The sequence below is a fragment of the Papio anubis genome, chromosome 1 (genome assembly GCF_008728515.1).
Source record: "Papio anubis isolate 15944 chromosome 1, Panubis1.0, whole genome shotgun sequence".
Lineage (NCBI taxonomy): Eukaryota > Metazoa > Chordata > Mammalia > Primates > Cercopithecidae > Papio > Papio anubis.
The window spans coordinates 164,452,644-164,474,310 of NC_044976.1; the positions used below are offsets into that span (position 1 = coordinate 164,452,644).

Below are 21,667 nucleotides of genomic sequence, written 5' to 3' on the forward strand. Positions count from 1 at the left end.
TGGGAGTATAAACTATAGAGACTGGAAAAATTTGGGGCAGCCAGCATGTCAAATGCCATTAAAAAAGATCAACAATTAAAGTAGAAAAAGCCACAGAGCTATAGTAAATAGTTAAAATTAGGTAATAAATATTTGAAGTGGATTAATAGCCTTACAGCGAGAGGAGAAGAAGGTAGAAAATGGGGCTTTCCAGTACTGGAAAGTTGAAGGTCAAAAACTAGAAGGTTTAGAGAGCAATGACAGACACATCCCTGAGATGCTTCTCATGAAGTCTGTGATTGTTGGGGAGATGTCAAGATAGAGAAGGAGTGACAGCGTATGGGCATGGAGAGACCAGGTGACAGAGGTCCTGCCAAAAGTTCAATAGAAGCAAGGAAATGAGAAGCCTCAGGATGTGGTGATAATTTTGGTTGTAAAGCAGGTTTGAATGACGCTAGAGTCTAACTTGAAATTGGATCAATGTATGACTGCAGTGGATTAAAGATGAAGGTGATTGAGAATAAGAAGCTCACGAAATTCCAAAAGCATGGTCCATACAATTCCATAATGGCTTCTAACTGCATTTGAGTAAAGTGAAAACTTATTTTAACCTTTTTAATATTTGTTTTATTTCCTATTAAAATTCTGCCATCACTCTAAGTGCTAGTCATATGTCATACCAGACTCTTTGCTTTTCCTCAAACCTACCATATACCTCTACCACTCCAAGTTTTTGTACACACTGATCTCTCTCTGCAATGCTTTTTCCCCCTTGTCCACCCAATGAAGGCATCCTTTTAAAACTTAAGTTAACTGTCCCACCAGTGGACTCATAGGAACAGTGGTTTCAGCAAGAAAGCCAGCCTTCCTTCTTGTCCTTGAGAATCATGGAGATAAGAACTCTTTAAAGAGGATTGTGTGGAAAGTGGTTTCATAGAATAAATGCCAAGTTTCAGCAAAAGCCATGGGATTAAAGGTGCATTGGGAAAGATAAAAATGTTCGGTTTATCTATTGGTAGTTGAGAAGAGACTATAGGTAGAGAAACAGGTGATCACTCTAACAGAAGTCAGAAAGATTTTGCCCTGTGACATTTCACATAAGCGAATGTAGGTATACATTAGCAATCTGTACCTCCAGACCAGATCACCCTTCTTTTGTTTTTTTTGTTGTTGTTGTTGTTTGTTTGTTTTTTTTTCTGAGACGGAGTCTCATTTGTCTCACTTTGTCACCAGTGGTGCTATCTTGGTTCACTGCAACCTCTGCCTCCCAGGTTCAAGCAATTCTCATGCCTCAGCCTTCCAGGTAAATGGGACTACAGGCACATGCCACCATGCTCAGCTAATTTTTGTATTTTTAGTAGAGACGGGGTTTCACCATGTTGGTCAGGCTGGTCTCAAACTCCTGACCTCAAGTGATCCACCTGCCTCAGCCTCCCAAAGTGCTGGGATTACAGGCATGAGCCACTGTGTCTGGCCCAGATCATCCTTCTGATACTGTCTGTAGAATGTCTTCTTCAGTTATCTCACAGGCATTGATATGTTGGCTGTGTCCCCACCCAAATTTCATCTTGAATTCCCAGGTATTGTGGGAGGGGCCTGGTGAGAGGTAATTGAATCATGGGGGCGGGTCTTTCCTTTGCTGTTCTTGTGATAGTGAATAAGTCTCACAAGATCTGATGGTTTTGTAAGGGAGAGTTGCCCTACACAAGCTCTCTCTTTGCCTGCTGCCATCCATGTAAGACAGGACTTGCTCCTCCTTACCTCCTGCCATGATTGTGAGACCTCCCAAGCCATGTGGAACTGTGAGTTAACTAAATCATTTTCCTGTATAAATCACCCAATCTTGGGTATGTCTTGATTAGCAGAGTGAAAAATGGACAATACAGTCATCATTCCCCAATTCCAAATAATGATAACCTTCCTCTCCCCACTCATGCTGATCTGCTCCACCCCCATCCCTGCCAAAACTCTCCTCTCAGTGAATGGTATTATCATCCAGGTCACCCAAGCCATAGTTCTAGGAGTTACCATCTTATTTGCTACTATTCCCCATATCTTAATTAGTCATCAAATCTCATCATTTCTCTCTTAGAAATGGATCTAAGGTGCCATCCTTATGGCTGTGGCCTTAAGTCAACCCTCATCATGTCTCATCTGCTCATACTACTACTAACTTCTCTTTTCGTACTCACTCTCTAGATTTCTATAGAAATGTGATCACTATAAAGTACAAGTATGATTGTACCATTGTCTGCTTAAATTTTTGACATCACCCTCTCTCTATCTGCCAGTCTCTGAAGTAAAGCACAATTGCCTTGTAATGCAGTAGAAGCTTCTAAAAGATGTAGATGCTACTGGTGCTACCCACTGCAGTGTGCTCACAGCTCCACTGTATCTCAACACCCTAGGCTGCATATAGGGGTTTTCCTTAATTGTAGGCCCCACTCCTTACTCCCTCCTTCCCCAGGCTAGCTCCAATTACTTCCCAAATATCCAGTTCGTGTATCCCATGATTCTGGAAACTATACTTACTTATATTTGCCTCTAATGCTGCTCCACTGTGCTCTCAAAATTCCCCTTAATATAAATGTCTATATATATTGTCCTCAATTGCTTATTTTTCTATTTTATCTACAAAATTGTGAGCTCCTTGAGGTCAGGGTCTTTGACCTTTAACACCAGTATCTGTGGCATTTAGCACATATTCTTGAATATAAAAAAATGCTCAATAAATGTTGAATGCATGAGTAATCAAGTCACAGCTATGGAATAATCAACCACCTCCACAGGAAGGCAAACTGTATGCCAATACAGAGCTTCTCAGTGCTTCTACAAGCCTGGGCCATAAATCAAAAGCCCAAAAGTCAAATTTGTGTCTTTGGCAAATGTTTAAAACATATTATGGTTTCGGAATGATTGTGCCCCAAACTTCTGATCAGTATTTAGAGACTTTGCACTCCAATTGGCATCTTTCGGCATTCAGAGATCCTTGTTAACATTCTGTGCCACAAGATAATGCACATTATATTTTATCAGGATGGAACAGGTCTTGACTCTGACGCTGTCCTCATCATTCTTTACAGTGGGCAGGGAGCACACCATGCACACAGCAAGTCGTTGATAAGCCATTCTGAATGCCTTTCTCATTATCTGCAGAGTTCACGCTTTGGAAATAATTGTAGTCTGTCTTCAGACTATCATCTTAAATTTCAGATTCCATTCAATGTATTTGATGCCTAACAGGTCTCTATGCACCATATTTTTCTTTTGAATAAGAATTATGCATGCTATTTTGGGGCTTTTTATGTATATCAAGTACAACAATTATCAGTGCAAGTCGGTGACACAAGTATCAGAGCAATGTGGAACTGTAGCATTCGGTTTTCATTACCATGATAGATTTACAGTAAGTTCTCGTCCTAGATATTATAGTCATAATCTGTTTAACATCCTAAAGCAATAGGGAGAGGCTAGATGACTTCCTGCTCTGATTAATAACATTAAATAAGCATAACAATGTTTAGCAAGATGTTAGAAGAAATTAAAGGTAGATAATTATTATTTTCAGTGGGAACATCTTTGGAGTTTTAGCCAATGAGATTTCTGGCTTGTGAATTTAGACATACCTTTCCTAAGGACACCAAAAATAACAAAATTCCCTTTCTGAATCACTCACTTAAAGCAGATTTTACAAGCCCAGGATTCTATCTCTGAAGGACTGCCGAATTTTGTCAATTCTAAGACTCCTTTTTTTCCTCCCTCACATTTTTAACATCTCTAGAACCGAGATGCACTTTACAATCAGCAGTGTCTTAGCTTCATGTTATAACTTAGCCAAATAGTTTTTTCATTTTTAATGATATCTGAAATGTAAGTAAGACTGAGGATGTATTAAATCTTGTGATACAGAAAATTTATCTTAATAAATGTTATTAATACTTTGTCATTATTTTATTTAACTATTTTATTATATTTTATTATTTTGTTATTATGACTATTATAATCCTTTTTGTTTCTACAAGTTTTGCTTTACTGCTAGACAAAATTGGAAAAACCTGTGGTTTCCATATTAAACATACCTTTTTTTTCAGGTTTTCTTAATCCTTGTCATATTGTGTCCTCCTCTTTGGTACCCTTTTACCATCAATGAAAGTTTAAGAATGTTCTTGACACTGTTTCAAAACCAGCTTCCCAGAATATCATGGAGGCTGAAACTAATTCTAGGAAGAGAAAGAAAGAATGTCTTCTCTTCATCAGCCCTAGGAGTGGAGCAATGGGAGGAAATTCTCCTACTTCCTTGTATCTAATGATTACAGTTGTCTGTTTGGAGAACAGTTTCTTCTATTCTGTGAGCTCATTCTTCATTCCCATTCTCCAGCCATTTTTCTCTAAATGCATCTGTATGCCAGTTCTCCCACTTTACTTCCATCATAAATGTCATAAAATTTACCATAAGATAGTAAAATATTATTTTCCCAAGTTAATAGGAATGACTTTCCCCATACACTTTCTATATTTTATACATATATACACACACATACTTTTTAAAAGAATTATGAAAGTAAAAAAGTATATATCAAATATATATCAAATTTAAAAAGTTGGAGTAACCCATTTCAGAGTCTCCAAGATGGTATGTTTGAAAAATACACTACTTTTATGAGTGGTTGATGCTTTAATTTTATAAGTTTTTTGAAAGATTATAGAAAAATTATAATATTTTCATTTTATGTTAAATACATCAATATTAAATATTACATATTTTCATACTTCCATAATTATAATGTTTTAATCATAGCAAATTACTTTCTTATGTTTCTCTTCATTAGGATAATTATTATTCCTAAATATATAAAATTGTTAAAATAGTAGTAACTTCTTAGTTCTTTATTTTATGATATGGTCATTTTAGAAGTTGAATTCTTGCCTAGGCATATTAAAATATTACACTTTAAATTTATAAGGGTGGCAGAGAGATTTTGACCTTCAGTTAATCTATTCCCGAGTTGAGTTCTAACAATATTCAAAAAATAATACTTTTAAGTAACCAAGTATAAGATTACTTGAAAGCAATTCGAGTATAAGAAAATGATACCTCTAAAAAACAAAGGCAAACATTGTTTAGATACCATAGGTATTCATCAGTAGCAACGTTTTAAGAGACAGAAATATTGGCAATTAACTCTCAGAGCCTAAATAGTTTATGGAAAAACTTTTGCTAAATCCATTTCATTCTCACCATGACACTAAGAGTTAGGTTGTATTACCATGCCAATGTTTGAACAAGGAAATGGAAGCTCATAATAATTGTTATTTATCAGTACCAAACCACTAGAGAACATCTAGGCTGAGCTTGGAATCCCTGTCTTCTGCTTCCAAATTCGTCTTTCCACCACATCCGTTCTTTATATTACTATATATTTTTCAGCTCATCCTCTTTGCATTCGGACCTGCACACACCCTGCTGATAACTAGGTAGGCACTAGGAGAAATCGCAGTCGCATGTCAGAGAGAAAGCTGTTTTTCTGGCTCATAGACGATAACTTCTTTCTATGTCCTTGCATGGTAGAAGGGGTGAAGGATCTCTCTTGGGCCTCTTTTATAAGGGCACATAACCTATTCATGAGAGCTTCCCCGCTATGATCTAATTACCTCCCAAAGCCTCACCTTTTCATACTATTGCCTTGGACAGCATTTCAACATATAAATTTTGGAAAGACCAAACTTTTCAGATCATAGCAACCCCTTTCCAAAATATCTCTGCAGTCCTTGTCCCTTGATATTCAACATATTATTATTCAAATAATAATAGCAAATGTAGTCTGAGGATACAAGTTTCAGTTTTACATTCTGAAAGGGATGCATTTTCGCTCTATTCATAGGCCATTTTTTTTCTAGGAACATTTTCTGACTCCAACCAACATTACCAGCTTCTTTCTTTGTGCTTCCTCAGCATGATGTTTATAGACAGATGGTAATTGTTGTTTACATTTCTGATCCTAGAATAATCTGTGAGCATTTTGTCAGGAACAAATTTTATCTTAGTCACTTTCATGTCTCCAAAGTCCAGCATAATGCCCAGTGCATTGTAAATATAAATATTTGCTGAGTGAATATTTGTAATTTTGTGCACTCATTTAACAAACATTTGTCAAAACCTGGAAACTTCATTTCTTCATAAAAACTACTTTAAATGACTGTAGTTCTGAGCAAAAGCCTGAACGAGTGTTTAATTTCTTTATAAGACACCATAAAACGTTATCAATTTCATAATTAAGAGCATATTTAAAACAACCATTTTTCTTTGATATAATAGTAACATTATTTCTCATGAAATAACCTTATATTTAATAACATATATTTTATTTTCCTCAAATTATTTCCCATGACCATTAAATTATCTATATTATTTGCCATAGATGCCTTCAAAGTGATTTAGTTGATCAAAATGTATTTAGAAAAGATACAACACCAAGCCCAGATTCAAATCTCCACAATGACTGAAAATCGAATTTTGTCTTTGATATGTGCCACTGTAATGGCAGTGTCAGTTAGTTACATCATACCTCTTAGACTGATGCCTCAGCATGGATGAGGACCATTGGAGAAGGCCCAAGAGGAACGTGAAATATTATTAAAAGTAAAAGAAGTGCTGATAGGACACTTTAAACGAGTAACCATCATGTAACCCAGGGAGGCAAAATACGTTTCAGCTGTGCACATGAAAGACACTGCATGGCAATATGGTTGATAGAAGCTACTAAGAAAGACTTATAGCATTCTTGCTAGGATATTTTAAAGGACAGATTAGTTCTGAATAATCTAGACATTGCCATCAGAGGGCAATAGAGGGCAGAAAGAGAAAGGCATGCTTTCATTTTGTTTGCATGATCTATGATCCTTCTTTGTTAATTTCCTTCTTAAATTTTAAGGGTGGAACAGGGAGGGGAGAAAGTTACTGTTAAAACTTGATAGGGGCCGGGTGCCATGGCTCAAACCTATAATCCCACCACTTTGGGAGGCTGAGGCAGGCTCAGGAGATCCAGGCTACCCTGGCTAACACGGTGAAATGCCATCTCTACTAAAAATGCAAAGAATTAGCCGGGCGTGGTGGCACGCTCCTGTAAGGAGCAACCTTAGCAACCTCCAGCTGCTAAGGAGGCTGAGGCAGGAGAATTGCTTGAACCTGGGAGGAGGAGGTTGCAGTGAACCGAGATTTCGCCACTGCACTCCAGCCTGAGCAACACAGAGAGACTCCATCTCAAAAATAAATAAATAAATAAATAAAACAAAAATAAATAAAAAAACTTGATAGGTCCCTTTCACTGTTCCCTCCCCCAAAGAGTGGATTTTCTTGGACTATTGTATTAACCTCCCTTAGACACTTGAATTCCCCCGTATCGCCCCTTTCAGTGTATCTTCAACATAATGATCAGAGTGACCTTGTTAAAATGTAAGTCAAATCATTCCAGTTCTCTGCTCAGAACTCTCTAATAATCTCCCATCTCACTTAGAGTAAAAGTCAAAGTCCTTACAATGGCCTACAAGGTCCCAAACAGTCTGAACTCATTATCGCTCTGACCTGTCTCCTCCTTCGTCCTTCACTCCAGTCACACTAACTTTATTGCTGTTCCTCAAACATTGCAAGGACTCTTTACCTCAGGGCCTTTGCATCTGCTGTTCCTCTGCCTAGAATGCTATTCCACAAGACATTTCCTTGGTTCCCATCCTCTCCTCTTTAGAGCTTTATTCACATGTCACCTTCTCAGTGAAGCCTTTCTTGATCATTCTACCTAAAGTTAATCCCTAATACTATTATTTTGTTTTACTTTTCTCCATGCAGTTATTACCCTCTAACCTACTATATACACTATATTGATTACTTACTTTATAGACATCTATCTCTTCCTTCCAGAATGTAAGAAACTATGTCATCACTTCTCTTTACTCTTTCATTTTCAGAACATAGAACAATGCCCAATTCATTGAGGTACTCAATATATATGTGTTGAATAAAGTAATGACCTAATGACTTCAACAAATATTTTAAAAATCCATATCATGTGTCTTATAGTCCATCTGGTGTTGCTATAACAGAATATATAGGATTGGGTAATTTATGAAGAACAGAAATTTATTTCTCACATCTCTGGATGTTTAAAAATTCAAGAGCAAGGTGCCAGTAGGTTTGGTGTCTGGTAAAGTCCCACATCCAAGATGGTGCCTTGAAGGCTGCATCCTCCAGAGGATAGGAACATTGTTCCTCACATGGCAGAAGAGTGGAAGGGGGTGAACCCACTCCCAAAAGCCCTTTTTATTATGGCATTAATTCATTCCTGAAGGCTCCATCCTCACGGCCTTAATACCTCCTCTTAGTTCCCACCTCCCAATACTATTGCATTGGTGATTACATCTCCAACACATGAGTTTTGGAGGAGGCAATTACTCAAATCATATCATCAAGTACATAGAACTGTTACTAGCAATAAGTGCTTTATATAAAACCCTGCTTTTATTGATTTGTGTTTCCTTGCCTCATGGACTTTGTGAAATAACAGTCAAGGATGTCACATGGAAATCCACATAATTGTCTATGTCAGTGGTTCTCAAAGTGTAGTCTCCAAACTAACAGCATCGGCATCACATGGGAACTTGTTTTAGATGCATATTCTTGGACTCCCATCTCAGATCTGTTGAATTGAAAACTGTATTTTAATGATAAGCTGTATAGGTGAGTCTGATGCATGCCAACACTTGAGACCCATTGAGGTACATTGTAAGCTTATTAGGTTGACAATGTCAGTTAAACTTTTAATGCATTTGTTTTCATATTAGAGATTTCAAGTTTTCCTTGAATAACATAAGTTTGAAAATACTCTGACCTTAATAAATGTTAAGTGAGTTTTATTTCTAGAGACATTATACCTTCTCTTTCCTTTCATGCCCATGGCCACTCTCCCAGGCCAGGTCCTAAAATCATGTACCTGGGTTATCACAACGGCCTCCTAACTAGTCTCCATGAACTAACTAGTCTTCTAACTACTCTGTAAGTACAAATACACTTCCTTGACTATATAATGAATTTTTGTACATTTTTATTTCTCAAGAAAATTCATCATATAATTGAAAAGTACATTAAATATAGGGCATTTTCTTACTTCCCAAAAGATTACTTTTATACCAAAGATCTATTTTATAATAGAGGAAGTAAGATATTTTTCTACATTGATTTGCTTCAACATACATTGAACTGGCCTTTCTCTGCCCTCTTACAGCCCTATTTTTCTCATACTGCAGGCATCTGAACGAGAAAAATGTACGTTAATCAATCTGGCTAGTTTTAAAGAAGGCCTCAATTATGAAATGATTCATTGCATAAACTTGAACTAAAAGTAGTCACATGCTTAGAGTTAATATTCTTTTCATTAAAAAAGTTTTCATCCACTTACTTTCAGCTTCAATTGGAGTTTTTGCTTATGCACAGCAGATTCTCACCAGCATCTTCAGTGGCTCTCTCTGAGCCCATTTCTGTAGTTCATGAATCACTGCCCATGAAGCATAATGGAGTGCACAGAGGAGAATTCACGCAGTGTGAACCCTCTCTACGTGCTACAGCTCTTTTTCCCCTTCTACCTCTCTGCCTTTTACAATTTATTACCTTTTCTTACTTTGCTGCTCAGAGGAATGCAGGTTTTTTTCTCTGAGAGGAGTTCTTTATGATCACTCTAAATTGGATGTAGTGCACAGCAGCTAGGTCATTGTAATACAGTTTCTAGGATTCATCAGGAGGTCTAAGTGGAGGCAGAGCACTCCAGCACATCCATGCTGATTGCTGGTGGTCTTTTTTCTTTCCTTCTCAACTTTAGCTTTTCCCTTGGTTCTACAGACCTTCTTTGGGGTTCTCATTAGTTAGCCTGAGCTGCCACAAACACTGGTGGTCATGGGATAGCAGTGAAATAAACACACCTCCCTGTGTGTCTAAATGATAGTATACTGCAAGAAAAGTTTCCAAATAAAGTTCACATGAACTTAATATTTGGCAGCCAGCCCTAGCTATACATTAGACTCATCAATTAAATTTGACCCTCTGAAAGTGGAGTACGCACACCTCTGTTTCAGATCTCCCTGGGTAATTTGCTAATGAGTAGTCAGGGCTGAGAAACACTGACTACTACCAGAACTACCAGAACTACTACCAGAAGCTACCAGAACACAGGCCATTCTACTTGTGTAGGAGATTGGTGAGCAAGCCTATTACTGCATTTTTTTTTTTTACCTGAACAAGCCTAACCAGCTAATAATAGACCCAATTTTTATCTGCCTTATGAGTCTCTCATTTAAATTCTGTTTGCAAGAAAGTTTTACATATGTCACTTGAAAAGCTGAAATAATACCATGTAGCTGATTTCGTAGAAAACAAGGGAAGAATATAGCCAAATAGGGAACAACACTATTGTGTCAGGGATTGACAAGGAAAGCATCCTCATTGTGAACCTAAGTGTTTGAGTGAGAAAAGGGGACTCATTCCCATTGAACCCTGCAGGGATGTGATACAACCCACAGCATAAATGAATTCACTGTAAAGTTAAGTGCTTTACGATGGAATTTTACTACATTTCCCACATTTCACATTTAGAATATATTCTTTCTATCTGTTTTTTTGTTTTGTTTTGTTTTGTTTTAGAGACGGGGTCTCACCCTGTCAATCAGGCTGGAGTGCAATGGCACAATCTCGGCTCACTGCAACCTCTGCCTCCCCAGTTCAAGCGATTCTCCTGCCTCAGCCTCCCGAGTAGCTGGGACTACAGGCTCGCGCCACTACGTCCAGCTAATTTTTGTATTTTTAGTAGAGATGTGGTTTCACCATGTTGGCCAGGATGGTATCCATCTCCTGACCTCATGATCTACCCTCCTCAGCCTCCGAAAGTGCTGGGATTACAGGCGTAAGCCATCACACCTGGCTACCCTTTCCATCTTTTATGCCTAAATTTAGACCACTGAAAGGATTCATTAAAATCCAATTTAATTAAGATATTTAAAAAACACACATTGTAAAATATAGTTTTTCAAGGTGTGCTTTTTATAAATATAAGACTATTACACAATACTATAGTTTAAATGAATGAAACATTAATTTGATTTATATCTATTCCTTTTAATTACCATTCACAATATTGAGATAGAAGCAGAGAATGGAAGGCACTATCTTAATGAACTGTATTGATTTTTTAAATGTGACCATTGTAAACAAAGCAATTCCAAGCCAGCCCTACAAAATTTCTTATTTTTATTCAAAAATTTTTAAAAAATTGAAATTCACCTGCCATAACTCTCACCAAAGAAAAGAGACACCTCAGTATGGCAAAGAAACAAGGAGCTTTTCATACAACTATAGTTTTATAAGCTTTTAAAATATTTCCTATAACTTTTAGCATAGTATTGATAATTAAGTCACTTGATAAAATAATTTTCCATTTGACATAAGCATTCTAGCATCATAGAGTATACATAAAGTAATACAGAAAATGAATTCTCATTTAATATTCATTTACCTGAGTTTCAGGATGGCAAAGGGTGCCCAGAAATACATGGAAGAATTTTAAAACTTAGAACAATTTAGTAACAGTTGATTAAACAACCATTACTCACAAATACTGGGCCAGGCTCTTGGAGGAAGAGGGCTCACCTTTTTTTTTTTTTTGACGTTTTTGTGTGAGGGGCAGCCCCGCTCCCCCCCCCGGGGTGGAGTGCAGTGGCCGGATCTCAGCTCACTGCAAGCTCCGCCTCCCGGGTTCACACCATTCTCCTGCCTCAGCCTCCCGAGTAGCTGGGACTACAGGCACCCGCCACCACGCCCGGCTAATTTTTTGTATTTTTAGTAGAGACCAGATTTCACCATGTTAGCCAGGATGGTCTCAGTCTCCTGACCTCGTGATCCACCGGCCTCGGCCTCCCAAAGTGCTGGGATTACAGGCGTGAGCCACCGCGCCCAGCGGAGGGCTCCTCTTCTTAATCCACTGACATCTAATAGAAACTCATAAAGTATTGATGAATTAAAGAATAAATATAAAACAATACTCTGTCCTTTAGAAACTAACATGGCGGGGCGGGGGGCAAAAACATAGATATCTGTAAAATAGGAAAGAATTATGGAGGATTCTTTAATACAGGTGTCAACTAGTAGAGACATAATGAATATAATTACTGCAGCAGTGTGAAACTATTATTCTAGGCGGAAAGGAACCTGGAAACGCTCCTTGTGTTAGGTGATATTTGAACTAGGTCTTAAAAAGTATAGCAGAACTTCAGAGTAGACATTGTGAAGTGGGAAAGGACATTCCAGGGGGAAGGAAATGACTTGTATAAGAAATGAAGAAGATTTATTAGAGGAAGTAGAAGGCTTTGGTGGAATGTGTGAAGACATGGCCACTGTCATGGGCCCAAATTGTGAAGGGCTTTCAGGGAGAGGCTAAAATCATTCTCTGTGTAGTGTGAAGTTCTCAAGGCTTTTCAGAACTGCGGCATAGTTCTATTTCAGAAAAGTTATTTCAAAGGCAGTGTTCAGAACAACTTCGAGAAGGTAGAAGCTATAAGTAGAACGTCTGGGAGGTTGTGTAGTGGTACACACAAGAGTTGAGATGAACCTAAACCAAGGAAAAGAATGGATAAGCTCAATTTGGAACATATCTTAGTGTCAAAACAGCAGATTCTGAAGATCGGTTGTATGTAAGAGAGGAGGGAGAGGGAAAATTTTCATTTTAGAGCAGCTAGGAATAAGTCTATTTTATAAAATACATAGTTTTAGAATGTTTAAAAGCAAAATGATGCTGGAGGGTTCTGGTGCAAATTTTGAAGAGAAATATTTTCCAAATAGCTATATTGCTTAACACTTGGGAAAAGATTGACAAAATAAAGAACTAAGTGTGAAAGTATTGGGAGAAGAAGGCAAGTTAAAAAGCTGAAAGCCTCAGGAAGGTACAGAAATGGCAAATGCTAAGAGAAAACACGGTATTAAAATGTGAGTGGTGTCTTAGAGATCTGAGTCAGGAACTGTAAGAAAGTGGTGAGCAGAAGTTAGAATGAATGCATATGAGAAAGCATAGACTAGGTAAGTTACCCCCTTACAAGTAAATGGAAAAGTGAAAGAGTAAAGGAAAGCAAGAAATGTGGCCATCGTGAAGAACTGACCTAAAACAGTAACAGTGATTCAAAAGGATAGGGAGGATAAATACTGAGTGTGAAGAGGCTGAATAGCATTAACGTGGTAATGATGAGTTGTCAACTTGTCACTCTATTATTAAAATAAAATTCTATCAACAGAAACATTGTAAAGAATAGATAGATATGAGGTAGAATTGTTTGCTCTAAGACATAAAACAAGAACAGGCTTTTTTCCTTAATAAAAATTATGGTTTATCTGATATACCATGCTCCATCAGCTTTGCTATCACTGATCTGTTGATCATACTCAAGTCAGCACTAGAAACCCTTTAACTTCCAGACTGCATTCCCAGAAGGTTGCAGTGCCAGGCTTTGGGGATTAGAAAGCAGGCTTGAACTGGAATGAAAGGAACATGCACTGATGAGGAAACCTGAACTGCCCTTGAACTTCTCCTGGAGCCCACTCATTCTAGACTGAATCTCAGTTTTAAATCATGTAGAGCTCCATTTAAAACAGCAACAGTGACAGCAGGCAACCACTTAGAATTCAGTGTATTCAGTGGGTTTTCAATAGTTTAGGAAGTTTCTATCTAGTGATTGATTCCTGTCAAGAACTTGGCCGTTTTCATAAATAATTGTATGAAAAATAAAATGTCACCTCTGCTTCTGCCACTTAGAGAGAGCTAATTACACCATCTGCGATTCAGATATGATCACACTTACCAGAATAATCGCGGGGACAGATACAAGTATATCTTCCTATTTCATTGAGGCACGTAGCCTCGTTCTTGCAGGGATCTGAAGCACATTCATCCACTTCCAAGTCGCAGTGTCTGCCTTGATATCCTGGGACACAGAAGCAGGAGTAGCCATCAATTCCATCCTGGCACACGGCCCCATTTTGGCAAGGGCTGGAAGCACACTCATCGTGATCTATCTCACAGAATCTTCCAGCATATCCAGCAGGGCAGATGCAGACAGGATAAATAGGGTCCTGATGGCAAATACCTCCATGTTGGCAGGAGTTCTTGCCACAGGAACCAATGGTAGTTTCACAGATTGTCCCACTGTACCCAGGAGGACATTTGCACAGAAAGCTCCTTTCGCCTGGGGTGTTCACACAAGTGGCACTTCCTTGACAGGGATTGGAGAAGCAAGGGTCTTTCACATCGTCACAGTCTTTGTCCACATTATTGGCTGTGCCTGAACAAGAACAATCATTGTCTTTTGAAAAACCTTTACATGTAGAATTGTTTTGGCAAGAATTTGAGAGGCACCTGGTGTTGTTTTTATTGCAAAAGGAATCTGCAAGGAAATAAAAAAAGCACGATTAAATTTATAAATAATTGAGGACAGAGTTAAAAATCTTTCATTGTGACCTTTGTGCTGCCTCAACCAAACTCATTAATAAAATACATAGTTGGCTGCATCCTAATGAAAAAACTATGTCATATTCATTATTATACCTAGCACATTGTATGTACTTCCAGTGAGCAATGCAATAATTTTCATAGTGATAATACCTTCAGAGCAAGACTTAAATGGACACAGAAAAAAGTTATAGAATTATTTTAATTATAATTGAAATTTAGTTCCCAGAGAAATTACCATAGGGAATTTTGTTTCCTGCTTTAACAGAAGACTTACATACAGGATAGTAAATTTTACTGGATGTAGAGTTTAATTGCTATTTTCAGACCAAATTATATAGGCTGCAAAATTGTTTCCTTGCAGTAAAGTTTGCCATCTACTGGCTATTACAAGAAATTCTACCACAGTGAGTTTCAGACTTTTTGTTTTCCCTCTTTTCCTTTCTTTTTTCTTTTTAAGAGCAACAGAACTCCTTCAAGGAAAATGTCATGAGGAAAATGTCAAGTGTACACAATTGGAAAGTAGATCTGCTCAGAAGAAGCAGGGGAAGGTCCCTTGCAGCCCAGTCAGACCAGTCTCCTGCCTCCCCTAGAGACACCTCCAAAGAGCTGGGGTTTGAGACCAGCAATTTGAAAACCTCTGCACAAGAGACAAGAAAATATTTTATATAGTTACTATAAGCAATTATTTCTATATTTGTATTAAGTATTTCTAGTGCTAAAATAAAGTTTTTTTGTCTGCTGAGAAGTAAAAAGAAGTTTGGCCAGTTTTAAAGAAGATGAAAACCCAAATAATAGTAAATATATTTCTTTTGTTTGTGTGTATGCATCTGTGTGTGTATTTTCTAATAATTAAATTGACTTGGAAAACAGCCACATTGGTAATTTAGCTTCATTATGAGACCGAGTATGTTTATTTAGAACAATGAAACAGTGCAAGGTGCAAGACTTTCAGGGAAGAGCATGTTAATTTCTCTATTTTAAGTAATATTTATTTAATTTTCTGTATCAAGGACAAAGGAATAAATATTACTTAAAATAGAGAAATTAACATGCTCTTCCCTGAAAGTCTTGCACCTTGCACTTTTCTATGAAACAGGTAATTCTGTAATTTAAAATCATCAATCAAGGATCTGAAAGTTGTATTCAGTGGATTTTATTATCAATCTTTTCATTGACTTTTCTATTTAGCAATCATAGGAGATTTACCAGTGAGCCAGGATAGTGCAGTGGAAAGGGGCAACAGATGGGTACCAGGCCTGCTCTGCCTCTCCCAGCCTCGGTTTCTCGTGTTTGATAAATGCTAGCTCTTACTTTTATAAGATGTTGAGAAATAGTTTTGAGTTCTTGATAAAAATTTACTGAACAAGTGCAAAACATAGCAATAAAAATAACTAAAAAGGTACAAGTCACTATTTTCACTGAAGGAATTTTATTTTAAGAAAGAAAAATGTGCAATTTTCTGTATTTTAGTAGAGATGGAGGTTTCACCATGTTGCCCCCAGGGTGGTCTCGAACTCCTGAGCTCAGGCAATCTGCCCGCCTCAGCCACCCAGGCCTCCCAAAGTGCTAGGATTACAGGCTTGAGCCACAGTCCCTGGCCTCTATAAATTTCGAGTACCATTTAAATGCTTGGCTCAGCAAAATGCTAGCTATGAAATTAGAGTTGTGATTACGACTTAGTTGTTCAGGGGATCTACTGTATCTTTACATTGTGCTCCATATCTATTAATTTATAACAAGTGCTCAGTATACATTTCTTGAGTATTAACTGTCAAAGCCATCGTTCTTACCTTAATGGTTTCTTTATGTAAAACTATGCATATGTATATGCGCACATATATATATTTAAATGTATGATTATTGATCCTTGATCTTTTTCAAAATTCTATTTAAATATCCTCTTATCATCAGTATGCTCAGTCTTTTCTTAAGATTTACTAACTTATTTCTCTTCCTAGCTCTCTAATTATATCTGTCTCTAGATCTCATTTTAACGATATTAACATCAAGAGTTAAATGTATCCTTTGTCAGCAGAAGGAAAGGAAGGAGGCGTAGATAGAACTCCTATTATTGCTCATATCTGGGTTAAAATAGTAATTTTTAATATGCCTCGTATTTAGCTAAACACTCCTCAACGTATCCTCGCTAATATATATAAAGTTATTCGGGAATTTCTTCATTGTTTTGGAACATGTATATTTCTGGTGTTTTTTTTCCTCAAACTGTTGAGACAGACAGGGACTTGTGGAAGTTGCTGCTAGGGATAGGAAGAGAATATGTCACCTGTGGTATGGAGTAATTTTTTTTCAATATACATGGTTGGCATTACTTGAAAAAAATCGAGTAATTTTCTAAACATGTGAAGGCACAGTTTTTACATTTTAATTCTATAGTTATCTATATTTAGCCTATGTTTACCTAAATAATCAGAGCAGAATAGAGGAACTGTGAACACAAAATTTGATATTTCCAAAAAACCGAATGAATGGTGTCTTATATTGTTTCACCTAGAAGACCGACGATTTAATAAATATTTGCTATGCTTTGCTAATGAAATGTAATCAGAATGAAATAGGAGGTATAAACAATGCTACTAGAGACAGAACTGTCAAAATTTCCAGGTCTAAGAATGATAATTTATGAGAATAAAGTGGCTTGCTGAATTCTCTTTAGCCTGGCTTTCTGCAGAGAATGAAATTTAGTTCCAGGATTGGGGTGTGCAGGGAGGCAGTGCAGGAGCGGTATATCTTTAATCAGCACATAGCCAGAATGGCTTGCACATGGTAAGACAGTCAATAGAAATTTGTTGAATAATGAATGAGTGAGCAAGGAAACCTGAATTCTCATTTAAGCCTTACTGTGAAATTCTTACTTTGACCTCTTTTGATAAAATCAAGCAGAACAAATCATCAGTTAAATCACTTACTTTGATGTACAGTGTGATAGAATCCACATGGAGCAGTTAAAATAAGAAGTAGATAGGCTCCTTTAAGACCATTTTTCCTTTGTATTCCTACGGTATATGTGATCTTAAATACTAAATTGAGGCCAATTTAATATAGTCAGAAGAGGACATATTTATGGTAGACAGAGATTTAAATTTTGATTCTAGTATTTACCATCCCTGTGACTTTAAGAAAAAACATTGTCACTGAGCCTCAGTGTCCTGATTACTAAAGAAAATGATGTGGAGCCATATATATAGTGGATAAGCACATGAAGTTTGGTGCCTGGGTTTAAATCCTGGCTCTGCCACGTACTAAGTCTATGAGTTTTATCAAGATAATATCCCTGTGCCTCAGTTTCCATTTTTGTAAAAATGGCACCTATCTCATAGAGTTGTTATAAAGGGTTAAATTAATGAACATAAAATGCCTAACAGGGCTTGGCACAGAGTCAGCATTATCAATCATCATTGTTGTTTTCATTACTATTAGGAATAAAAGAGATAACATACATAAAGTTCCTTATAAGAATCAAGCATAAAGTAGTTTTTTAAAAAACATTACTTGCTTTTTCTTTCAATGCAGGGTCCAAAGTACATATATCTTGTTACTTGTCTATTGACTAGCAGAGTACCACGTACATAGTTGGTGCTTAGTAAATGCATATTTAACGAATGAATAAATTCAAGAAAATGAAACTATATCATATTGGAAAAAGAGTTTTGGGCGTTCTAAGAAATGCAAGTTTATCACCAGCACACGTTCTCTGAGAATCATACCCAATAATCTGGGCAGGTTTCCATCATCATCAACCACAATTAATACTCATGCAAACTCCTTGAAACACGACTTTCTTACTCCAGGTGAGAAGATTGGTTTTGGCCAAAATTCATTGGCATCACCTGTATCTCAATATCCCTATTCTACTACTAGCTCCTCTTTAGAAGGCCAGTGGCCTCAGTGGGAAAGTTTTCCGTTAACATATTTTAAATCCCCTGTATCTGATAGGCACATTGCTATTTGCTTTTATATATAATTTCTGATCATTAGCATCATCACAGATGAAATCCAGTCCTGCCGGTTCAAAGGTTTCTTTCTCTCTCAAAGCATCCCCATGAGAATCAGAGCTTGTGGGTCCTCCTTTACACAGCCTACACACCTAAGCACAGGGTCTGGCTTGGATCAGGTCTTGGGCATTAGGGTTAGGTAGGGTAAGGGACCAAATGCACGTGCCTCAGGCTGCAATCATACACATTTACCTCATAGAAGATGCCCTGCCCTTTGTCATCCTTAGAACATGACTAAATGATGTAAGTTGTGAAGGTCATTTTTACTAACTGTCAATCATGAAAAATTTTAATGAGAATCTAATTATATTCCTTTGACATTACATTTATTTAAAGCTAATCAGGCCTGAAATCACTGACCTTATTATAATCTATGTATATTTTAATAACCACAGGCTTTTGAATGACCCCTTTTACTATGGAATAGACTTATATTTTACTAGTTTCTTTGCCCGTAGCAAATTGAAATTCTCACAGTAAAGCTAAAAATGTTCTGAACAAAGAGGAAAAAGTTTTTTCCCGCTCCATAAAGCCATGTTTTGAAGAACCGATCAATGATCAACAGATATAATTTCAATGTCAATTGTACAATGATAGTGCAGGAAAATTTAGCTACACAACACTTTTGTTCTAAAAGCAGATCCAAAAGTTTTAATATCTCTACTAGAGACTTATCAGTGTGCTAAGTTTTATTATATACAATGTTAAAAAAATAAGTGACATTTGTAAAATAAATGAAAACAGCCCTTCGAACCCTAGTTCATTCCATTGTACATCAAAATAGTATTGGTACTCAATATAAGAATGAAAATGATTAGAATAATCTAATTTTTCAATGTTATTTTTGATATTATAAAAATATCTCCAATTTATTGGTTCCTTTCATAAGTTTTGTGTTTCATTTAATCCCTATAGAAAAATTATGGGATTGGAGGTATTACATCCATTTTATAAATATGGAATTGAGTTTCAGGAATGTCAAATAACTTCCCCAAGGTTGTGCATCTAATATGTGCTAGGTCAGGATGCCCAGAGTTTAAAACATTTATGTGAAAAAAATCCAAATGAAAAGACAGAGTCATAAAAAGAAACATCTAAAACATTATCTAGATCGGTATTTTCTAAACATTAATGTTCATATGAACTGCTGAGGATCTTGTTAACCTTGCAGATTCAGGGGGAGTGGGGCCTCAGACTTGGCATTTCTGATAAGCTCCTAAGTAATACCGATGCTGTTGGTCCACATACTACACTTAAATAGCAAGCATCTATACCAGTGCTGTCTAATGGAAGTATAATGTGAGCTACATATGGAATGTTAAGTCTTCCGTAACCATGTTAACAACGAAAAACAAACAGGTAAATCAATTTTAAATATTTAACCAAATATGTATAAAGCACTCTATTTCAATATGTAATTTGTATAAAAATTATTATTATTATTATGTGAGACAGAGTCTCACTCTGTCACCCAGGCTGGAGTGCAGTGGCACGATCTCGGCTCACTGCAACCTCTGCCTCCTGGGTTCAAGGTATTCTCATGCCTCAGCCTCCCAAGTAGCTGGGATTCCAGGGATGTGCCACCCTGCCCAGCTAATTTTTTCTATTTTTAGTAGAGATGGGGCTTGTCTCGAACTCCTGGCTTCAAGTGATCTGTCTGCCTCAGCCCGGCAACGTGCTAGGATTACAGGCGTGAGCCACCGTACCTGGCCAGTGTAAAAATTATTAATGAAATATTTACACTTTTTAACATTAAGCCTTTGAAATACTCTGTGTATTTTACACTTCTAGCACACTTAACTCTAGTCACTTTTCAAGTGCTCAGAAGCCTTATGTGATTAATGGCTACTGTATTGGATAGTGCAGCGCTCAACAGTTCTCTCACATTTTTGTAGAGAACTAAAGTCTAGAAAAATAATGTGTGGTTATGAGTAAGACATTATTCCTCCAGAATTTAAATTATCTTCTTTATGACATTCTTCTCATAGTAGCCATGAATAAAAATATCTTGAAATACTTGCTGATAGTTTAACTGTGATATATATTGAAATTGTTAGAAGTCCAATGCAAGGCATGCTTTTCCCATTAATCCTCTTCATATTTTTACATGCTCCTTGAGCTCCTGGCCTGAGCAGCCACAGAATTTATTATTGTTAAGACACAATTTAATACTTATCTATATGCATCCTAAAGTGTTCTTCATGCCATATATGAAGACTTGTCCTTACAATTAGCAAACAAACTCCTTAAGTTCAGGAACTGTAACATATGCTTTTCAGTATGCCTGTATGTATGAGGTATGTATTTGGTTTTGATAACATTTTGAATACCACCTTCTAATAGTAAAATAAATATATGATGATTGCATGCTTTGCTGATTCATTGGTTTTATCCCAGGGAAATTTGTTTCACTCACTCTATGGCTCACTATGCTTGAACAAAGAGAGAATGATTTGTTTCTGTCAGGTGACTTGAAGTTGTGGATCAAATTTGGGGAAAACCCAGGTTACTGTGGTTACTGGATAACTTGGAAGTCATCATGAATATATTTTTTATTTTCTTTTTATTCAGCTAAAAGCCCCATGGCAATGAGCGCAACAACTACGATGTCATTGTGCCTTTGGTCTGGATAAGATTTTTCAAGAGTTTGTGAATGGCTCCTTGCCCAGCGTGTTCTGGCACATGCTGTTCTGAGCAGGGCCTTGGTGAATACAGACATGCCTCAGCTCATGTGCACAGCCCCATGGCACACATAGAGAATGGGTCTTGATCTCCCAGGGATCCATTTGGCAAACTCTACCCCAGAAGGCTATGGCAAGTGATATGTAATGAATTCTGAGGCTTCATTGCAGAGCACAAAACACCAGGGAAATAAGAAAGCTTGTACTGTTTAAAATCAGAGGGAAGGAGATGCGTGGTTCCTGACATCCTTCTGAGAGTTGAAAGAGAATATCTGATATTTTAAATTGACAGTTTAACTGAATAGAAAAGAACAAAAGTATAAGGGTAGTTCCTATTGTAGAAAATACCTGAGACATCATACCTTAAATGAAATCATTCTTGCACATATATGGCCATTTCAAATCAATTAATTTAATTAATAGTTTAATAAGAATGTTTTACTTGATATGATAATTTAGT

The 21,667-nt window shown here is 37.0% G+C and overlaps 1 protein-coding gene across 6 annotated transcripts in view; it reads right to left on the bottom strand.

Annotated features, from left to right (window-relative positions):
• Positions 1-21,667, bottom strand: part of CRB1 (crumbs cell polarity complex component 1) — a 266,490-nt gene that overhangs the window by 196,968 nt on the left and 47,855 nt on the right. For all 6 annotated transcript variants that reach the window (XM_021933924.2, XM_021933928.2, XM_021933921.2 and 3 more), the window contains exon 2: positions 13,864-14,445. In XM_021933924.2, coding sequence (XP_021789616.1) covers positions 13,864-14,445 — 582 coding nt within the window. The remainder of the gene's footprint in view (positions 1-13,863; positions 14,446-21,667) is intronic.